The sequence below is a fragment of the Rhinoderma darwinii genome, chromosome 4, assembly GCF_050947455.1.
Source record: "Rhinoderma darwinii isolate aRhiDar2 chromosome 4, aRhiDar2.hap1, whole genome shotgun sequence".
In the NCBI taxonomy this organism is placed as follows: Eukaryota; Metazoa; Chordata; class Amphibia; order Anura; family Rhinodermatidae; genus Rhinoderma; species Rhinoderma darwinii.
The window spans coordinates 228,025,088-228,045,071 of record NC_134690.1 but is presented as its reverse complement, the minus strand read 5'-3'; the positions used below and the strand labels follow the sequence as shown (position 1 = coordinate 228,045,071).

General features: G+C 43.5%; 1 protein-coding gene across 5 annotated transcripts in view; it reads right to left on the bottom strand.

Moving 5' to 3' along the window:
• The window catches only part of SOBP (sine oculis binding protein homolog), a 202,653-nt gene that overhangs the window by 115,453 nt on the left and 67,216 nt on the right, over positions 1–19,984 (bottom strand). For all 5 annotated transcript variants that reach the window (XM_075862235.1, XM_075862230.1, XM_075862231.1 and 2 more), the window contains one exon: positions 16,038–16,189. In XM_075862235.1, the coding sequence (XP_075718350.1) occupies positions 16,038–16,189 (152 nt within the window). The remainder of the gene's footprint in view (positions 1–16,037; positions 16,190–19,984) is intronic.

Below are 19,984 nucleotides of genomic sequence, written 5' to 3'. Positions count from 1 at the left end.
AAGCGCTCTGTCCAGGAGCGGAATCCCCGAAAACACGGGGATTACGCTCCTTCAAGGAGCTAAAGTGGGGCTAGCACATAGCAGAGCGGGCAGATATTTATTTATTAATGATATAGAAGATGGGATTAATAGCACTATTTCTATTTTTGCAGATGTCACCAAGCTATGCAATATAGTTCAGACTATGGAAGATGTTTGTGAATTGCAGGCAGATTTAAACAAACTAAGTGTTTGGGCGTCCACTTGGCAAATGAAGTTTAATGTAGATAAATGTAAAGTTATGCATCTGGGTACGAAAAACCTGCAAGCATCATATGTCCTAGGGGGAGCTACACTGGGGGAGTCAATTGTTGAGAAGGATCTGGGTGTACTTGTAAATCATAAACTAAATTTCAGCATGCAGTGTCAATCAGCTGCTTCAAAGGCCAGCAAAATATTGTCGTGTATCAAAAGAGGCATGGACTCACGGGACAGGGATGTAATATTACCACTTTACAAAGCATTAGTGAGGCCTCATCTAGAATATGCAGTCCAGTTCTGGGCTCCAGTTCATAGAAAGGATGCCTTGGAGTTGGAAAAAATACAAAGAAGAGCAACGAAGCTAATAAGGGGCATGGAGAATCTAAGTTATGAGGAAAGATTAAAAGAACTAAACCTATTTAGCCTTGAGAAAAGACGACTAAGGGGGGACATGATTAACTTATATAAATATATGAATGGCGCATACAAAAAATATGGTAAAATCCTGTTCCATGTAAAACCCCCTCAAAAAACAAGGGGGCACTCCCTCCGTCTGGAGAAAAAAAGGTTCAACCTGCAGAGGCGACAAGCCTTCTTTACTGTGAGAACTGTGAATCTATGGAATAGCCTACCGCAGGAGCTGGTCGCAGCAGGGACAGTAGATGGCTTTAAAAAAGGCTTAGATAATTTCCTAGAACAAAAAAATATTAACTGCTATGTGTAGAAATTTTTTACTTCCCCTTTCCCATCCCACTTCCCCTTTCCCATCCCTTGGTTGAACTTGATGGACATGTGTCTTTTTTCAACCGTACAAACTATGTAACCTCCCTGCTCTGCTATAGTGGCGTCGCTGCAGTAGTAGCATCCGCAGCAGCAGCAGCTGCTAGCGGCGCCATCGAAGGTGTCGCCGGGCCAGGGCGCTTTTAAAACAAGCAGGGGAAGGGAGCCAGCGCAGCGCTCCCTTCCACCTGCTGTACACCCCGGCCCTGCCACACAGTGTACAGCGCACAGCCATTCGTCAGAATGGCATCAACTCCTCCTCCTCACATGCACTCTGCGCTGTGAGGAGGAGGAGATAGAGTGCAAGCGCCGGATAACCCGGCCATCACTTGGGACACATCCCGGTGATGGCCGTGTATTACCCGGCCCCATAGACTTCTATGGGGGCCGGGTACCCGGCCGAAGATAGAGCATGTCCTATTTTTTGACGGCCGGTTTTCCAGGCCGTCAAAAAATCGGTCGTGTGAATAGCCCCATTAGGGGTCTATTATTCCTAATGCAGCCGGGTGCCGGCCGATTTATGAATGGCCGGCACCCGGCCGGGAAACCCTGTCGTGGGAATGAGGCCTTACCCCACTGTCCAAATATGGACAGTGACGTCAGGGGCCACCTCTAGGAGCGAAATCTCCAGCCACAGCGTTGGCTACTCTCTGGATGGGGATTCCGCTCCTGCTCTGCTATAATATTTAATTGTTTCTGCGTCCTGAGGGCACAGATAAAATTGAATAGGCCAGTTGCCGGGACAGTGATTTGCCAGGACTGTCTCTGTAAATTTGGGACAGTCCCAGAAAATTTGGGACTGCTGGCAACTATGTATAATTAGGAAAATAAAAAATGGCTTATTTTAGTGATTTGAGCTCTGGCCCTTTAAGAAAGGGAGGCGACTTCAGCTGTAGTGGGCAGCAGAGAGCAGTTAAGTTGAATTCACACACAGCTTTTTGCTGTGTTTTTGTGTGTTTTTCGTGGCGTTTAAAATGTTGTTGTTTTTTGCCAGATGTTACATTAAAGTCTATAGTAAAATATTAAATATGCTACATACAACTGCGTTTTGGTTTGTAAAAAGTTGTTAAGGCAATTTTGTGGTCAGTAGCTTTTCTTTCCAAATGCAACATGCTCTGGGTATGGTGTTCTTTTCAAAACATGTACAAAATGACCCTAAATGAAAAACGGCACTAAAAACACCTAAAAAAAAATGCATTTTACACTTTACTACAGCTAGAGTTTTTGGAAGCATTTTTTAATGTAGTTTAACCCCTACCGCCGCCAATCTGTACATATTCGTCCTAATCACCGATGCTCCGTGCAAGCAGGGCGTATATATACAGTCCTAACTATATTGGCAGATTGCGCTGTATAGCGCTCTGCCATTATAGAGATCGGGCGAACAGAGTGTCAGCCTGACTCTCCTGAGGTGCAGTGAACTGAAAGATCAAATCTTTCTCACAAAAAAAAAACACTTAAAGAGGCTCTGTCACCAGATTTTGCAACCCCTATCTGCTATTGCAGCAGATAGGCGCTGCAATGTAGATTACAGTAACGTTTTTATTTTTTAAAAACGAGCATTTTTGGCCAAGTTATGACCATTTTCGTATTTATGCAAATGAGGCTTGCAAAAGTACAACTGGGCGTGTTGAAAAGTAAAAGTACAACTGGGCGTGTATTATGTGCGTACATCGGGGCGTGTTTACTACTTTTACTAGCTGGGCGTTGTGTATAGAAGTATCATCCACTTCTCTTCACAACGCCCAGCTTCTGGCAGTGCAGACACAGCCGTGTTCTCGAGAGATCACGCTGTGTCGTCACTCACAGGTCCTGCATCGTGTCAGACGAGCGAGGACACATCGGCACCAGAGGCTACAGATGATTCTGCAGCAGCATCGGCGTTTGCAGGTAAGTCGATGTAGCTACTTACCTGCAAATGCTGATGCAGAATCAACTGTAGCCTCTGGTGCCGACACGATGCAGGACCTGTGAGTGACGTCACAGATCTGCACTGCCAGAAGCTGGGCGTTCTGAAGAGAAGTGGATGATACTTCTCATCAGAGCGCCCAGCTAGTAAAAGTAGTAAACACGCCCCGATGTACGCACATAATACACGCCCAGTTGTACTTTTACTTGTCAACACGTCCAGTTGTACTTTTGCAAGCCTCATTTGCATAAATACAAAAATGGCCATAACTTGGCCAAAAATGCTCGTTTTTTAAAAATAAAAACGTTACTGTAATCTACATTGCAGTAGTAGAAGGACCTGCAGAGCCAGGAAACACGAAAGAATCACAGGCAAAGACAAGCAGGAAATGAAGGTATAAATAGACCGAGGCCGGGAGCTGTGTCTGGCAGATCCTTTACAGTAAGGCTGGATTCACACAAGAATGTTCGGTCCGTAAAGGACGGAACGTATTTCGGCCGCAATTCCTGGACCGAACACACTGCAGGGAGCCGGGCTCCTAGCATCATAGTTATGTACAACGCTAGGAGTCCCTGCCTCTCCGTGGAACTACTGTCCCGTACTGTAATCATGTTTTCAGTTTTGAAAAACGGACGCGTAAAAACACAGTCGCGAAAAAGAAGTGCAGGTCACTTCTTGGGACGTTTTTGGAACTGTTTTTCATTGATTCTATAGAAAACAGCTCAAAAACCGGCTGTAAAAAATGCAGCGAGTGGCTTAAAAAAACTTCTAAAATCAGGAGCTGTTTTCCCTTGAAATCATGTGAACATACCCTTAGAGGATTATATTGTGCTGAAATTTTTTTGTAAATATAAGTAATTCAATTAAGTTATAAAAGGAAAAAAAGAAGGCCATTTTTATTTTTTCCCACATTTTTCTATTTTTGCCCTATATAAAACAAAATGTTAAGATAATGGCATTGTTTTGAAACCACATCAAAGCCCCAGCTGTCCCGCAAAAAAGGGAAAAAAATATTTACTAAAGTAGAAAACAAAACTTTTGGAATGTATCATTCCAAAAGGTGAAATTTTGCTGTGGTAATTTAGGCAGCTAAAGACCTTGGTCCTGAAAGGGTTAAATTGCCTGAAACATTCTGTGTGTGAAGGAGGCCTTGGGCCAGGATCACACACACAGTTTTGATGCAGTTTTTATGGCAGATTGTGGCTCGGTGTTTTGAGCCGAACACTGAAGTGGACACAAAAGTAAGGGTATGTTCACACGGCCTATTTACGGACGTAAATCGGGCGTTTTTGCCCCGAATTACGCCCGAAAATAGCGCCTCAATAGCGCTGACAAACATCTGCCCATTGAAAGCAATGGGCAGACGTTTGTCTGTTCACACGAGGCGTATATTTACGCGCCGCTGTCAAATGACGGCGCGTAAATTGACGCCCGCGTAGAAGAAGTGACCTGTCACTTCTTTGGCCGTAATTGGAGCCGCTATTCATTGACTCCAATGAATAGCAGCGCTAATTACGGCCGTAATTGACGCGGCGTTCAAGCGCCTGCACATGCCGGTACGGCTGAAATTACGGGGATGTTTTCAGGCTGAAACATCCCCGTAATTTCAGCCGTTACGGACCCCCGCCGTGTGAACATACCCTAAGCAGATGCATCAGTCTTTTCTTTATACATTTCCTTCTTTTTGGATCCACTTCTGGCATTTACTCAAAAAACTGCCATAAAAACTGCCACAAAAACTGCAGCAAAACTGTGTGTGTGATCCTGGCCTAATAGTCTCATGAGATTTCCTGCTTTTAAGCTGGGAGAGACCGTTAAACCTGGCAAGATATGAGCACTCCCATTTCCAATTAAGATGCTTTATAGAATCAGCCCCCCCCCCCCCCCCCTCACAGTTGGTATCTCCCAGAGAAGAACAGAATCCCATGAGATTTTAACCTCACTGGTCTGCTAATCATATTTATAGGAACATGTCACTTCTTGGGTATGTTCACACGATGGCAGCCGTAACGGCATGTGCAGGCGCTTGAACGCGGCGTCCATTACGGACGTAATTGGCGCTGCTATTCATTGGGGTCAATGAATAACGGCTCCAATTACGGCCAAAGAAGTGACAGGTCACTTCTTTGACGCGGGCGTCAATTTACGCGCCGTTATTTGACAGCGGCGCGTAAATTACGCCTCGTGTGAACAGACAAACGTCTGCCCATTGCTTTCAATGGGCAGACGTTTGTCAGCGCTATTGAGGCGCTATTTTCGGACATAATTCGGGGAAAAACGCCCGAATTACGTCCGTAATTAGTGCGTGTGAACATACCCTTTTCTCAGAACTCATAGGCCCTCTGTAAACAGAGTCACAAGTCAGATTAACAAAGAAATATGGAGTGTTTTACGATCACAGTCACATTTTTTCCATAGAAGAATGAGTAAATGTGTAGCAGGAGCCACAAACTCATACTTGGAGGTAGATCCTGTCATGACGTCTATTTCCTAAATATAATATAAATCGAAGCTTATAGTCTTATGATATGTCTTGTTATGTCATGAACATTTCACTGCTTCCACACTGCCATAGCTATAGGGCATGCTGATGCCCCAGGAAGCCCAAAGGGCACTTAGGAGGACAGTAGTATAATTAATGACTAGAGACAGATTGGGGTCTGGAACATATTTTGCAAACGGATCCAGGAGCGTCAAGATATGCTACGTGCTTCAAAATTGCTTCATCATTCTCATCCTAGACCCTTAGGCTGGGTTCACATGACCTATTTTCAGACGTAAACGAGGCGTATTATGCCTCGTTTTACGTCTGAAATTAGGGCTGCAATACGTCGGCAAACATCTGCCCATGCATTTGTATGGGTTTGCCGACGTATTGTGCAGACAACCTGTAATTTACGCGTCGTCGTTTGACAGCTGTCAAACGACGACGCGTAAATGGACTGCCTCGGCAAAGAAGTGCAGGGCACTTCTTTGCCACGTAATTTGAGCTGTTTTTCATTGAACTCAATGAAGCACAGCTCAAGATTTACGAGCGTCTCAGAGCGTCTCAGACGCCTCGTAAATTACGAGGAGGAGCATTTACGTGTGAAACGAGGCAGCTGCAAACAGTCTGTCTTTTCACACGTAAATGCCTCTCATCGTGTGAACATACCCTAAGGCTGGGTTCACACGACCTATTTTCAGACGTAAACGAGGCGTATTATGCCTCGTTTTACGTCTGAAAATAGGGCTGCAATACGTCGGCAAACATCTGCCCATTCATTTGAATGTGTTTGCCGACGTATTGTGCAGACAACCTGTAATTTACGCGTCGTCGTTTGACAGCTGTGGGTATGTGCACACGGTGAGAGGCTTTTACGTCTGAAAAGACAGACTGTTTTCAGGAGAAAACAGCTGCCTCGTTTCAGACGTAAATGCTCCTCCTCGCATTTTGCGAGGCTTCTCTGACAGCCGTAAATTTTGAGCTGTGCTTCATTGAGTTCAATGAAGAACGGCTCAAATTACTTCTGAAAGAAGTGTCCTGCATATAATGTATATAAGGGTATGTGCACACGTAGTGACCAAAAACGGCTGAAAATACAGAGCTGTTTTCAAGGGAAAACAGCCCCTGATTTTCAGACGTTTTTTGAGCAACTCGCGTTTTTTGCGGCGTTTTTCGCGGCGTTTTTTGCGCCGTTTTCGCAGCGTTTTTTACGTCCGTTTTTGGAGCTGTTTTCATTGGAGTCTATGAGAAAACAGCTCCAAAAACGTCCAAAGAAGTGTCCTGCACTTCTTTTGACGAGGCTGTATTTTTACGCGTCGTCGTTTGACAGCTGTCACTTCTTTGCCACGTAATTTGAGCTGTTCTTCATTGAACTCAATGAAGCACAGCTCAAGATTTACGAGCGTCTCAGACGGCTCGCAAAATGCGAGGAGGAGCATTTACGTGTGAAACGAGGCAGCTGTTAACAGTCTGTCTTTTCACACGTAAATGCCTCTCATCCTGTGAACATACCCTAATTATTATATAGTATTCCAAAGCATTATTGCCTGTCAGTGTTAGGGTATGTGCGCACGTAGTGACCAAAAACGTCTGAAAATACGGAGCTGTTTTCAAGGGAAAACAGCCCCTGATTTTCAGACGTTTTTTGAGCAACTCACGTTTTTTGCGGCGTTTTTCGCGCCGTTTTCGCGGCGTTTTTGCAGCGTTTCTTACGTCCGTTTTTAGAGCTGTTTTCATTGGAGTCTATGAGAAAACGGCTCCACAAACGTCCAAAGAAGTGCCCTGCACTTGTTTTGCCGAGGCTGTATTTTTACACGTCGTCGTTTGACAGCTGTCAAACGACGACGCGTAAATTACAGGTCGTCGGCACAGTACGTCGGCAAACCCATTCAAATGAATGGGCAGATGTTTGCCGACGTATTGTAGCCCTATTTTCAGGCGTAAAACGAGGCATAATACGCCTCGTTTACGTCTGAAAATAGGTAGTGTGAACCCAGCCTTAGGCTGGGTTCACACACACTATTTACGGACGTAATTCGGGCGTTTTAGGCCCGAATTACGTCCGAAAATGCGGCTCAAAAGCGTCATTTTTTTATGCGCCGCTGTCAAAAGGCGGCGCGTAAAAAAGACGCCCGCGTCAAAGAAGTGCATGTCACTTCTTCAGACGTAAATGGAGCCATTTTCCATTGACTCCATGGAAAAACAGCTCCATTTACGTCCGTAATGGACGCAGTGAAAATCGCCTGCACATGCCAGCTCCGTAATTTCAGCCGTAACGGAGGCTGCCGTGTGAACATACCCTTAGGCTGGATTACGGCACAGCGTTTTGCTGCGTTTTTGGGCGTCTTTCGTGGCATTTTTAATGGCGTTTTTCACGCAGTTTAAAGTGCGACCAGATGTTACATTAAAATATCAAATGCTCTACACACAACTACGTTTTTGAGACAACTTTCTGATCAGTGGCGTTTTTTTTCCAAACGCAGCAAGTTCTCTGTATGGCATTTTTTTTAGCCGTTTTTCCCATATGCTTCACTATAGAAAAAAGCATGTACAAAATAACACTAATTCAAAAGCACCACAAAAAAGACGCATTTTACATTTGTTTATGTTTATGTTTTTCTATGTAGTTTACAACGCCAGAAAAATTCTGTGTGTGAAAGAGGCCTTACACTGATAAGCAATTTATTAAGCCTTATTTACGGGAACGTGATTCTCATTAGTGTGCGGTCTGTTTTAACAATGGACATCACACTGACCCAACTCAGTGGTGCTATTCACACATCCGTTATTTTCATGGAGTGTGTGTCTGTTGAATGCCATATTCCGGTCTGTTTTTGTAGATAAGAGTCACCCAATAAAGTCTGTGAGGCCTCATGCACACGACCGTAAAAACTCCCGTTATTACGGGTCGTAATTACGACCCGTAATAACGGGCTCATAGACTTCTATTGGCCACGGGTACCTTCCCGTTTTCTTACGGGAAGGTGCCCGTGCCGTTGAAAAAGATAGAACATGTCCTATTTCAGGCCGTAATAACGGCACGGACAGTCCATAGAAGTCTATGGAGCTCCCGTAATGACGGGTGGCTACATGTGTGCACCCGTCATTACGGCAGCGTTGCTAAGCGACGTCAGTAAATAGTCACTGTCCAGGGAGCTGAAAGAGTTAATTGATCGGCAGTAACTCTTTCAGCACCCTGGACAGTGACTACCGATCAGAATAAAGAGCAACCTGTAAAAAATAAAAAAAAAAGACGTTCATACTTACCGAGAACTTCCTGCTTCCTCCAGTCCGGTCTCCCGGCCGTTGCCTTGGTGACGCGTCCCCCTCGACATCCGGCCCGACGTCCTGGCCGTCCCTGGATGACGTTTCAGCCCATGTGACCGCTGCAGCCAATCACAGGTCAATCACAGGCTGCAGCGGTCACATGGACTGCCGCGTCATCCAGGGATGTCGAGCTGGATGCGAAGAGAGGGACGCGTCACCAAGACAACGGCCGAGTAAGTATGAATTTGTTTAACTTTTATTACAGAAAGGGCTGTCCCTTCTCTCTATCCTGCACTGATAGAGAGAAGGGGCTGCCGATTAGTGCAGTGCTATTTTGCCGCCAAAAACGTGCCCGTAAATACGGGTGGAATACGGGTGACACCGGACCCATATTTACGGGCACGGGTCCGTAAATACTGGTGCAAAACGGGTCGAATACGTGTGACACCGGACCCGTATTTACGCCAGTATTTACGGGTGGGAAAAAATAAGGTCGTGTGCATGAGGCCTGAGTACGTGAAAAAAAACGAACAATACATGGAAAAATCCATCTGCTGTCAGTTTTTCACGGATCAGTTGCTAAAGAAGTGCAGAAAAAAAAAGAAGAGTGAAACCAGGAAGTGCTTGCAGAAGAGAAAAACGGACGAGAAACGTCTGAAAAAACGGAAGCTGAACGCCTACAAACATCTGCCCATTGAAATCAATTGGAAAAACAGCATTTAGTTCATATGGGGCGTCTTTTTACGCCTCTGTTTTAAAAAACGGAGCGTAAAAAGACGCTTCGTAAAAAGAAGTAGCATGTCACTTCTTGAGGCATTTTTTGGAGCTGATTTTCCATTGAACACTATGAAAAACGCCTCAGAGAACGCCTCAAAAGAAGCCTGAAAATAAGCCTCAAAAGAAGCTCCAAATTGAAAGAAGCTTCATTTTCAGCTTCAAAAAGGCCTGAAAATCAGACACGCAGTTGTTAAAAACGTCTGAAAATACGGAGCTGTTTTCAGGCGAAAACAGCTCCTGATTTTCAGACGTTTTTAACAACTCGCGTTTTTCGCGACGTATTTTACTGACGTTTTTGGAGCTGTTTTTCAATGGAGTCAATGAAAAACGGCTCCAAAAACATCCCAAGAAGTGTCCTGCACTTCTTTTGACGTGCCGTCTTTTTACGCGCCGTATTTTGACAGCGACGCGTAAAATAAAGGCTCGTGGGAACAGAACATCGTAATTCCCATTGAAATGGGCAGATGTTTGTAGGCGTAATGGAGCCGTTTTTTCAGCCGTAATTCGAGGTGTAAAACGCCAGAATTACGCCTGAAAACAGTGCGTGTGAACATACCCTAAGGCCGGATTCACACGAGCGTGTTCAGTCCGTGATATACGGTCCGCAGGTCGGCCGCAGTTCCCGGACTGAGCACACTGCAGGGAGCTGGGCTCTTATCGTCATCGTTATCTATGATGCTAGAAGTCGCTGCCTCGCTGTGGGAAAACTGTCCCGTACTGAAAACATGGGGCTCCCATTTCCCCTGAGGACGTTACAGCAGTAACGAAACATGTCGGGGGGGCTCCTCAATTTTTAATTCCTGCTTTTGCTGGCTAAACTAAAGCACACACCTCAATCACTGACGGCTAAGATAGCGGTCGTGTCACGTTGGTTCATAGGTGTGTTACACTAGTGCATGGGCAGCTGTCTTGCATACGTTCACCCGGCAATCAAGCAGTGACAATTTTAATTTTCATGTGGTCTGTCATATTGCTATATATAGCACATTAAAGAATTTACTTTATTTATTTATTATTTATCTTTATGGTAGTTGGAAAACAGGGCTTTTTGCCTAACGGCAACTAGCTAGTACTATGTTATAATGTAACTTAGACTGTTAAGTTTTTTTTGATTGAAAGAGCTTTTGATTTCTGTAAATATGACCTCATGATGCTGCAAATTCAACAAATTACCATTTTAGTTCTCTTTACAACCTTTAAAATGTTTTGATCTCTGTTGTGCATAATAATTTGAAACAGTGCATTTTGAGTTTTTTACTTCTAAAACAAAATCTGTGATCATTAGGAGATTTGTTCAATAAAATTTGCATTATACTCCAACGGTTGATGGCTTGAAGATTATACTGACTGTCATTTGCATCGACTATTTAGGAAAATCAGCGAAAAATAACATTTGCATAATAATTTGGAACGCAGTGTAGGCTGTATCTGTGAAAGAGCCTGAAGATGCAGTAAGATCCTGGAGAGTGGGCAGAGCTTGGTAAGGTAGCCCCCACTTTGAAGAGATCTAGTTAGGCGGTTAGAGGGGGAACGTAAAAGGAGACGTTCAGGATAGTCAAAGGGAACAGTAAGCCTGCAATGTCCAGCAACAAAGAAACAACTTAGAAAACGGTCGGTTCTCATAGGTCTATAGGGCCTTCTTAGTTAGTAGTCAGTCACTATTAACTACAAAATGGGCGATAGGCCCGAATTGCGCAGTCACCATCTTGCGACCTACTAGGCCCATGCAGACGTCCCCTTGCATCAAGGAGGAGTGCCCTAACTCTGTCGATGACACAGAACAACATGGCTGCTATTTTGCCAGCTTCTTTCACCTGGATATTTTTGTAACCAGGGCCGGCCTTAGGTTGAATGGCGCCCTGTGCGGGACTCTCTATTGCCGCCCCCTACACAAACCAAAAATTAACCACATATATAGACACGCTGGAACATTTATACTGTACATACATAAAGACAGATATTTAGACATACAGGCAAATATACATACACACATTCTGGAATATATACATACAGGTAAATATATAGACGTACAGACACATATATACATACACACACACACACACACACACACACACACACACACACACACACACACACACACACACACACACAAAGGCAGATAAATACACAGACAGGGACATATATACACATAAAAGGCACATATATACAAGCACAAAAGACACATTCACAAACAGACCATATATACCCAGTACAGATAATGTTGTAGATTTCATGTGCAGCCATATGTAACACCACAGAAAACACACAGTAATAACTGAGTACAGATCATGTAGTAGATATTGCCTGCAGTCCTATGTAACACCACAGATAACACAGTGATAACTCTGAGTACTGATAATGTAGTAGTGTTACCTGCAGTCCTATGTAACACAACATATAACACAGTGATTACTCTCTGAGTACAGATAATGTAGTGTATGTTATCTGCAGTCCTATGTAACACCTCTGATAACACAGTGATAACTCTCTGAGTACAGATAATGTCGTAAATGTTACCTGCAGTCCTATGTAACACCACAGATAACACAGTGATAACTCTCTGAATACAGATAATGCAGTAAATGTTACCTGCAGTCCTATGTAACACCGCTGATAACACAGTGATAACTCTCTGAGTACAGATAACGCCACAGATGATAACTATACCCACAGACACATATAAACGCACACACAGAGGCATATATATATATATAAGTGCAGCAGGGTATATAGGGGGAGCAGGGTATATAAGGGGCAGCAGGGTATATAAGCGGCAGCAGGGCATATAGGGACAGCAGGATATATTGGGGCAGCAGAGTATATAGGGGCAGCAGGGTATATAGGGGGCAGCAGGGTATATAGGGCCAGCAGAGTATATAAGGGGCAGCAGGATATATAGGGGAAGCAGGATATATAAGGGACAAAAACAAATGGAAACCATAGGTTTCCGTTTGCCTCACCATTCATTTCAAATGGTTTTCATTTGTCTCCATTGTTCAAGGTTTCCGTCATTTTGACAGAATCAATACTATAGTTGACTACGCTATTCATTCCGTCAAAACGACAGAACCCTTGCACAACGAAGACAAACGGAAGCCATTTGCACTGGATCCGTCACCATTGAAATCAATTATGATAAAAACAGAAACATATGGTTTCCATTTACATCAGTCAGGGTTCCGTTCTGACGGAAAGCTCAGACGGAACGCCTGAACGGAGCCCTGACGCAGATGTGAACGAAGCCTAAGGACATCCTTTATATGTTTCTTCTGTTCATGTCCCATTCCTGCTTTTGGTTTAAAAAATACACTGAATGGCCATTTTTACTAGTGACACCTATATAGTAGTAAGTTGGACCTCTTCTGGCCTTCAGAAACGCAGCAATCCATTGTGGTATATATTCCACTAGCTGTTGAAATTGTTCTGCAGGAATTATTAGCCCATGTGGACAGGATAAATTCTCACAGTTACAGCTAAAGTGTCCTTCTGTCATAGGGTAAACAGGTGCCATGAAGGGATGAACTTGGTCTTCCACAGTTCTTAGGAAAGCCCTAATGTTCAAACGACCATCCACAGGTATCAGAGTAACCCAGGGTGTGCTAAGAAAACAATCCCCACACCATTACTCAACCTCCACCAGCCCGAACAGTTGACACCTGACAGGAAGAGTTCATCGATTAATGCTCCTTGTGCCTAATCCTGATCCTCTGATCCATATGGTGCAACAGAATTCTGGATTCCTCTGACCAGGCAATGTTTTTCCACTGCTCAGTGATCCAATTTTTGTGCATCTTAGCCCACTGGAGTCTTGCCTTTCTGTTTCCCTTAGGCAGCAATGGCACACAAACTGGTCATCTGTTATAGCCTAGCCATGCTAAGGAACGTTGAGATGTGAGTTCAGACATGTGAGTTGGAGAACCAGTGTTGTATTTGGATACAATTTGCTTGACTGTGCAACCTCTGTTTGTCACAATGATTCTTGAAATCCTCCTCTGACCCCTTTTGTTGATGAGTCGTTTATGTCCACAAAATCCTCTTTCGCTGAATGTCTTTTCTCGATCCCACCGTTCTCTGTATACTCTCCAGACTGTTTCACAAGAAAACCTCACAAGGTTGGTAATATTTGAAATAATGTCCCCGGCTAGTCTAGCACCGATGACTATGCCTCATTGGAAGTAGCTTAGATCGCTCAATTTTCTTATTCTAATGTCGATTTACACTGAAACTGATCCACAGAAAACGTGCTCACTTGATTTTATGCGTCACGTCGTTAATTTCCATACAAGGAAGCTCCAATTGTGAAAGGTGTCTCTAATAAAGTGGTCATTCTGTGTACATATATACAGTATATATAAAGGCCCAGTCCACAGCGTTTTTTTGGCATTGATTTTGACGCGGAAACTGCATCGGAATCAGTCCCATAAAACGGCATTAATTGCCACACATTGATTTTAATGGGAGGCAGAGGCGTTTTTTTCGCCCAGGCGGCTTGTAGCCGCTCGTGGGACAAAAATGCGGCATGTCCTTTCTTTCCGCGATTCTGCATCAATGGGATGCAGAAAAAACGCGGTTCTCGTTTCCGAGCATTTTTCATGGCGTTTTTTGCTCGCTGTCCTCAATGGCCACGGGCGATAAACCGCTGCGAAAAACGCAGCAAAAAATTCCTGAAGGAATTTTGAAGCAGATATTTTTCTGCCTGCAAAAAGCTCCATGTGAACTTGGCCTAAGGGAACTGCACTAGACATAAAGGAACTGCAGTAAATATAAGGTGTGTTTAACAATAATCCAGCTGTCTCCTACGGGTTGAGCCAACCAGCAGTGAAGGCTCTTTTTTCTGTCAATGATGCCAAACCTACAGACTCATTATAAAGATATTGGGAAATGGCAGTGTAGGGAGACTCCACCTATGGGGTAAATGTAGGCAAGTCCTTGAAGCAGATCTGACACTTCAATATGTTGCAGTAGGTAAGGCCAGCATATTACAACGAAAGGTCCGTTCTCCTATTAGCCAAAACTGCACGAAAAAATATTATGCTGCTTTGTTAATAGGGGTGATCAAAGAATACTCCGGACTCATAGTTAAGAGTCCGGTGTATTCATGAGGAGAGTGCTCCCCCCTCCTGTTCCCGCCCTCCTTACAGTGATTGATGTGCTGCTGTGTTTACAGATACACAGCAGCCAGCCATCAATCACTGTGAGGAGGACGGGGAAGGCAGTGGGAGGCGAGGACAGACGGAGGGAGCACTCTCCACATGAATACACCAGGCTCATAACTATGAGCCCAGTACATTCTTTGATCACTCCTATTAGCCAAACCGCACATTTTTATGCCATTTTGGCTAATTAGAGATGGACCTGTCTCTGTTATATGCGGTCTTTACCTAAGGCAGCAAATTGACGTGACAGAACTGCTCTAAATAGCTCACTTAAAGCATATGTAGGTCCACTGTTTAACGGCATTCTAGTTAACATTTAGATGATCAGAGATCAAATCTCCAAGCATTCCCCACATTTTCAATATCTGTCCAGAGTTTGCTGTGCTGGCATTTCTTACCGTAATCTAAAAAACTATCCCCCAGAATGCTCACTGCACACTGCCACTCCATACAACTCAATGGGAGTTACAGAGACAGCCAATAGCTATCACTCTTTCCTAAATCCCATAGAAATACATGGAGCGCACATACTTGACCACTGTTCCATAAAAACTCCACTTCCCTGGGGGTTGCTGGGGAGAAGGAATCAGCTGTGTGCTATAATACAGACTGTAATTCAGGATCAGTATAAATTGGCACGGTTTTCCAGGATGTTTACATTGATGACCTATTTTAGGATAGGTCATCAATATCAGATGGGTGGGGGTACGACTCCCAACACCTCCACCGAACAGTTGACTGAAGGGGAACAGTTTGCCAGGCACAGCACCATACACTTCCATAGCAGCTCTGCAGTTCTGGTCCCATTCAAGTAAATCGGACTAAACTGCATTTCCAGGCACACACGATAGGGAAGTGTACGGCGATGTGCAGGGTAAACTGTAAAGAGGTTGTAGTGTTCGTCTTCTTACTTCAGCTGTCCGGTGGGGGTGCCGGGAGCCAGACCTTCACCTATCTGATATTGTTGACCTATGAAAACTAAAGGCATCAATAAAGTCCCAGAGGCATCAATAAAGTCCCTTTAAGGCCTCATTCAGAAAGGTGTACTGTACCCGTGTTCAACAGTCTGTGTTTCAGAAGTAACACCCAGTCGTCTCCCCCCTCTGTTGCTGTTATATTGAATCGAACTTACAGTACCATAGATACCTGGTGTTACATACGGACTGTTAAACAAACGTACTGTATAATGCAATATATTTACAAAGTTAGTCCACTCCAATTAGATTATATCTATGAACCTACACTTACATAGATCCTGCTTAAATATAAAACATGCATGACAAGTTATTGTAAAAGCACAGACTATGATATTACTACATTAACTTTTATCATGCAAATTTGTTCTCTGTTACAGCCATACATAAGCATGCATCAAGATATAACTTTTGGTTAATATTTGGGTGAAGTTTCTTCCGTCTCTTACCTTGTTCCTCTTGAAGTATGCTCTTCGGCAGGCTGCAAAGCACTTTTCACTGCAGAAGCTTTTCAACTCACTCCCCATGCTCAGGGAATAGCGTTTAATTCCCACTTTCTGGCACCAGGCGCACATGATTTGTACATTTGACACATCGTCTTCTATAGTATAAAAGAAAAATCTTTGCATCACTATAAGTAGGCAACTATGGAAACTTAAAGGCTATGGACACATTTGCAGTGATTTTTTTTTTTCATTGTTCATTTGCTTTGTCAATGCAAAATTAAGCAACTTGATGACTAGTCTTTATTAAATATATCCCACCATTTTTCTGCTATGGTATGTGTAAGCCCTTCATCTAGCTAGTTGTCCTGCTGTTTCTGACATAGATCCAACAGCAAACTACTACTGGCTTAGCTTTCTCCAAGGGTATGAGAGCATCAGGGAGGGGAGGAGGTAGAAGAGGGAGAAAAGCATCCAGGTCTTTAAGGACGGCAGATCACACAGGCTGTCAGTATCAGAGTGCAGATAGGGAGGAAAGATCACACAGGCTGTCTAGCACACGGACTGTGCAGGGGTAAATAGGGGGAAATCACACACTCCTCAGCATCAGTGTCTTTTGGCAGAAGTGAGAACAGATTCCTATTGGGCTGTAGAAGAAGAAAGCAGTACAGGGATAGTGCTATTACATGAGATCCAGCGAAGACAGCAGCATCCTGGACACACAGAACTCACATCCCGCATGTATTACTGGGAGGGACATGCTCACATGAGTGGGTTGCAAACTGCATATCAGGGGGACTGAAATGGAATAAAGATTGCAGCTTTAAACTTAGTGCAACTTTTTTACTCAAGGTAACCACTAACATATATATAATAAAAAATGTCCATGTCAAATGCGTCCATAGCATTTAAGTATCAGAGTGGCATATATGGTCTTTAAACAGACAGTCAGGCTGAAAGTGATAATGGCTTAATCTCGATAGCGTAAATAAGCTTATAAGCCTACAACACAAGATAACACTGGAATTTATATATATATATATATATATATATATATATATATATATATATATATATATATATGACCACCTGGAGAATCAGTCGGCACTGCTCCACAGGGACAATGTAGTAATGAAAGGACCCTCGTGGATAATTCTGGTGGTGCTCAGCCTGTAATCACACAGTCCAAGTAACAGCCAAAAGAAAAGAAGTAGCGGCCTTCACCAGCAATCTATTCACTAAACTTTATTCAACCCGGGCAGACATAAAACAGTGGGCTGGAACAAGAGTGATTAGAGGCAACAGACGTTCCTCGAGCCCCCAGTGAATAGTATCCAACAAATAAGCATTTGTTGAATTAGGTTTAATAACTGTACACTATATGAACAAACGTATCCTATTCCAAACCATAGGCATTAATATGGGGTTGGGCCCCCTTATAACAGCCTCCACTCCTCTGGGAAAGCTTTCTACAAGATTTTGGAGTGTGTCTGTGGGACTCTGTGCCAATTCAGATAAAGGAACATTTGTGAGGTCAGACATTGATGTTGGACAAATAGGTATGGCTCACAATCAGCAATTCATCTCAGAGATGTTTGATAGGGTTGAGGTCAGGGCTCTGTACAGGCCATTCAAGTTCCTCCACACCAAACTTGTCAAACCATGTCTTTATGGACTTCTCTTTGACACAGTCATGCTGGAACAGGAAAGGGCTTTTCCTAAACTGTTGGCTCAAAGTTGGAAGCATTCAATTGTCCAAAATCTGTATGCTGCAACATTAACATTACCATGCACTGAAAATACGAGGCCTCGTCCAAACCCTGAAAAAGAGCCTTAACCATTATCAGTAGGCACTATACATTTCAGTAGGTAGCATTCTCCCATTCTTCTCGCTTCTGCCCGACCTAGATTTATTTTACCATGGAAACCCGTTTCCTGAAGCTGCTGTCACACAAATCTTGTGCTGATGTCACTTCCAGAGACAGATTGGGACTCTGTAGTGAGTGATACAACAAAGAAAAAGGCAAAAAATTTTTATGCGGCATGAGCTTCATCACTCGGCAGCCTTACTCTGCAAGTTTGTGTGGTCTACTGCTTCGTAGCTGAGCTGTTGTCAGTCCTAGATGGTTCCACTTTACAATAAAAAGCACTTACATTTGACCAGGGAAGATCTTTTAGCAAGGGTGGCATTCTATGACAGTGCCACGTTCAAAGTCACTGAGTTCTTTAGGTCTGACCCATACTATAATCAATGTTTGTCGATGGAGATTGCATGGCTGTGTGCTTGATTTTATGCACCTGTTTGCTATGGGTGTGGCGGAAAAACCTGAACTCAATAATAAGGAAGGGTATTCACATATTTTTGCCCATATAGTGAACAGTACATGTGAATAAAATGGTCATTCTTCCATTATTCCTAGGTAAGCTCAGTATAGAAATACCGCACTTCCTAGCAATACCAGTGCACATGTGAAAGATGTGAGTAAGGGGATCTCTGCAAAGTCTGGTGTTTCTGAACAGAACGTCACAATATATAATGAGAAACTGATTAATAGTGCACCTCCACTTTGAAGCAGGCAGATTTGACTATCGAGTTCTCCCTCAAGACTGAATCACCTGCACTGTATGAAATGACGTAGACTGTAATTCTCAGGCAACCTTAAAGAATACTTTCAGCTGAATCTTCTGCTTATATGAACTCTTAGGGTATGTGCACACACACTAATTACGTCCGTAATTGACGGACGTATTTCGGCCGCAAGTCCCGGACCGAACACCGTGCAGGGAGCCGGGCTCCTAGCATCATACTTATGTACGATGCTAGGAGTCCCTGCCTCTCTGCAGGACAGCTGTCCCGTACTGTAATCGTGTTTTCAGTACGGGACAGTAGTTCCACGGAGAGGCAGGGACTCCTAGCATCGTACATAAGTATGATGCTAGGAGCCCGGCTCCCTGCACTGAGTTCGGTCCACTACTTGCGGCCGAAATACGTCCGTCAATTACGGACGTAATTAGTGTGTGTGCACATACCCTTAATAAAAACCATGAAACAATGCAGTGAAATTGTTCAAGTCTATACAGTGTTTCACAGATTGTATCTAAACAGGTTGGTTTAGCGGTTCCAAAAATTAGAAGCAATATTTTGCACCTTCTTCAATTGTCCCCAGTTTGATGTTCCTGGACTTATACTTATACATAGTATTCGGATGGAAGGCCTACATCTGTACAGCCTCATATACCATGTATATAATTTATGTGTCAGATGGATTTCTATATACTGTTATCCCCTGGCAGGATTGAGGAAACACTGGTAGCTGATAACTTACTTTGCCTCCCTGTGCTTTCTAAGCTTAGCCTTTAATGGCAATGGCCACTGTGATATAGGCAACAGTATGTATCTTTGGGTAGGAACATGGTCAACATACCCCAGTGGTCCAATAGTACGAGAATATTTTGTACTGTACTCTTGATATTTGTACTACAATTGATGTAATATAACAAACTTCTGACATGTCATAGTGACATTTCAGAAGTTTTGATCGGTGGGGGTCTGAACACTGAGACCCACACAAATCTCAAAAACAAAGCGGCAGAAGCACTCATGTAAATGCTGACCCGCTTAGTTTCTGTTTGGCTTTTTCCGTAAAGCCGATGTACATCAATTTCTGGAAAAAGCCAAACAGAAACTAAGCCGCTCAGCGCTCACATGAGCACTTCTATCGCTTTGTTTTAGCGATTGGTGGGGGTCTCATTTTTCAGACCAACACCAATCAAAACTTCTGACATGTCAGTATGACATGTCAGAAGTTTGTTGAATGTTTAGTTACCCTTTAAAGGCTATGTACACATTTGAGGGCATTTGTTTTTTATATAAATAGGTTAGTCAGTGTGTTTAGTGTAACTTTGTAATTAGTTTTTATTAACAAATCGGTTTTCTTTTGGAGATACAGCTG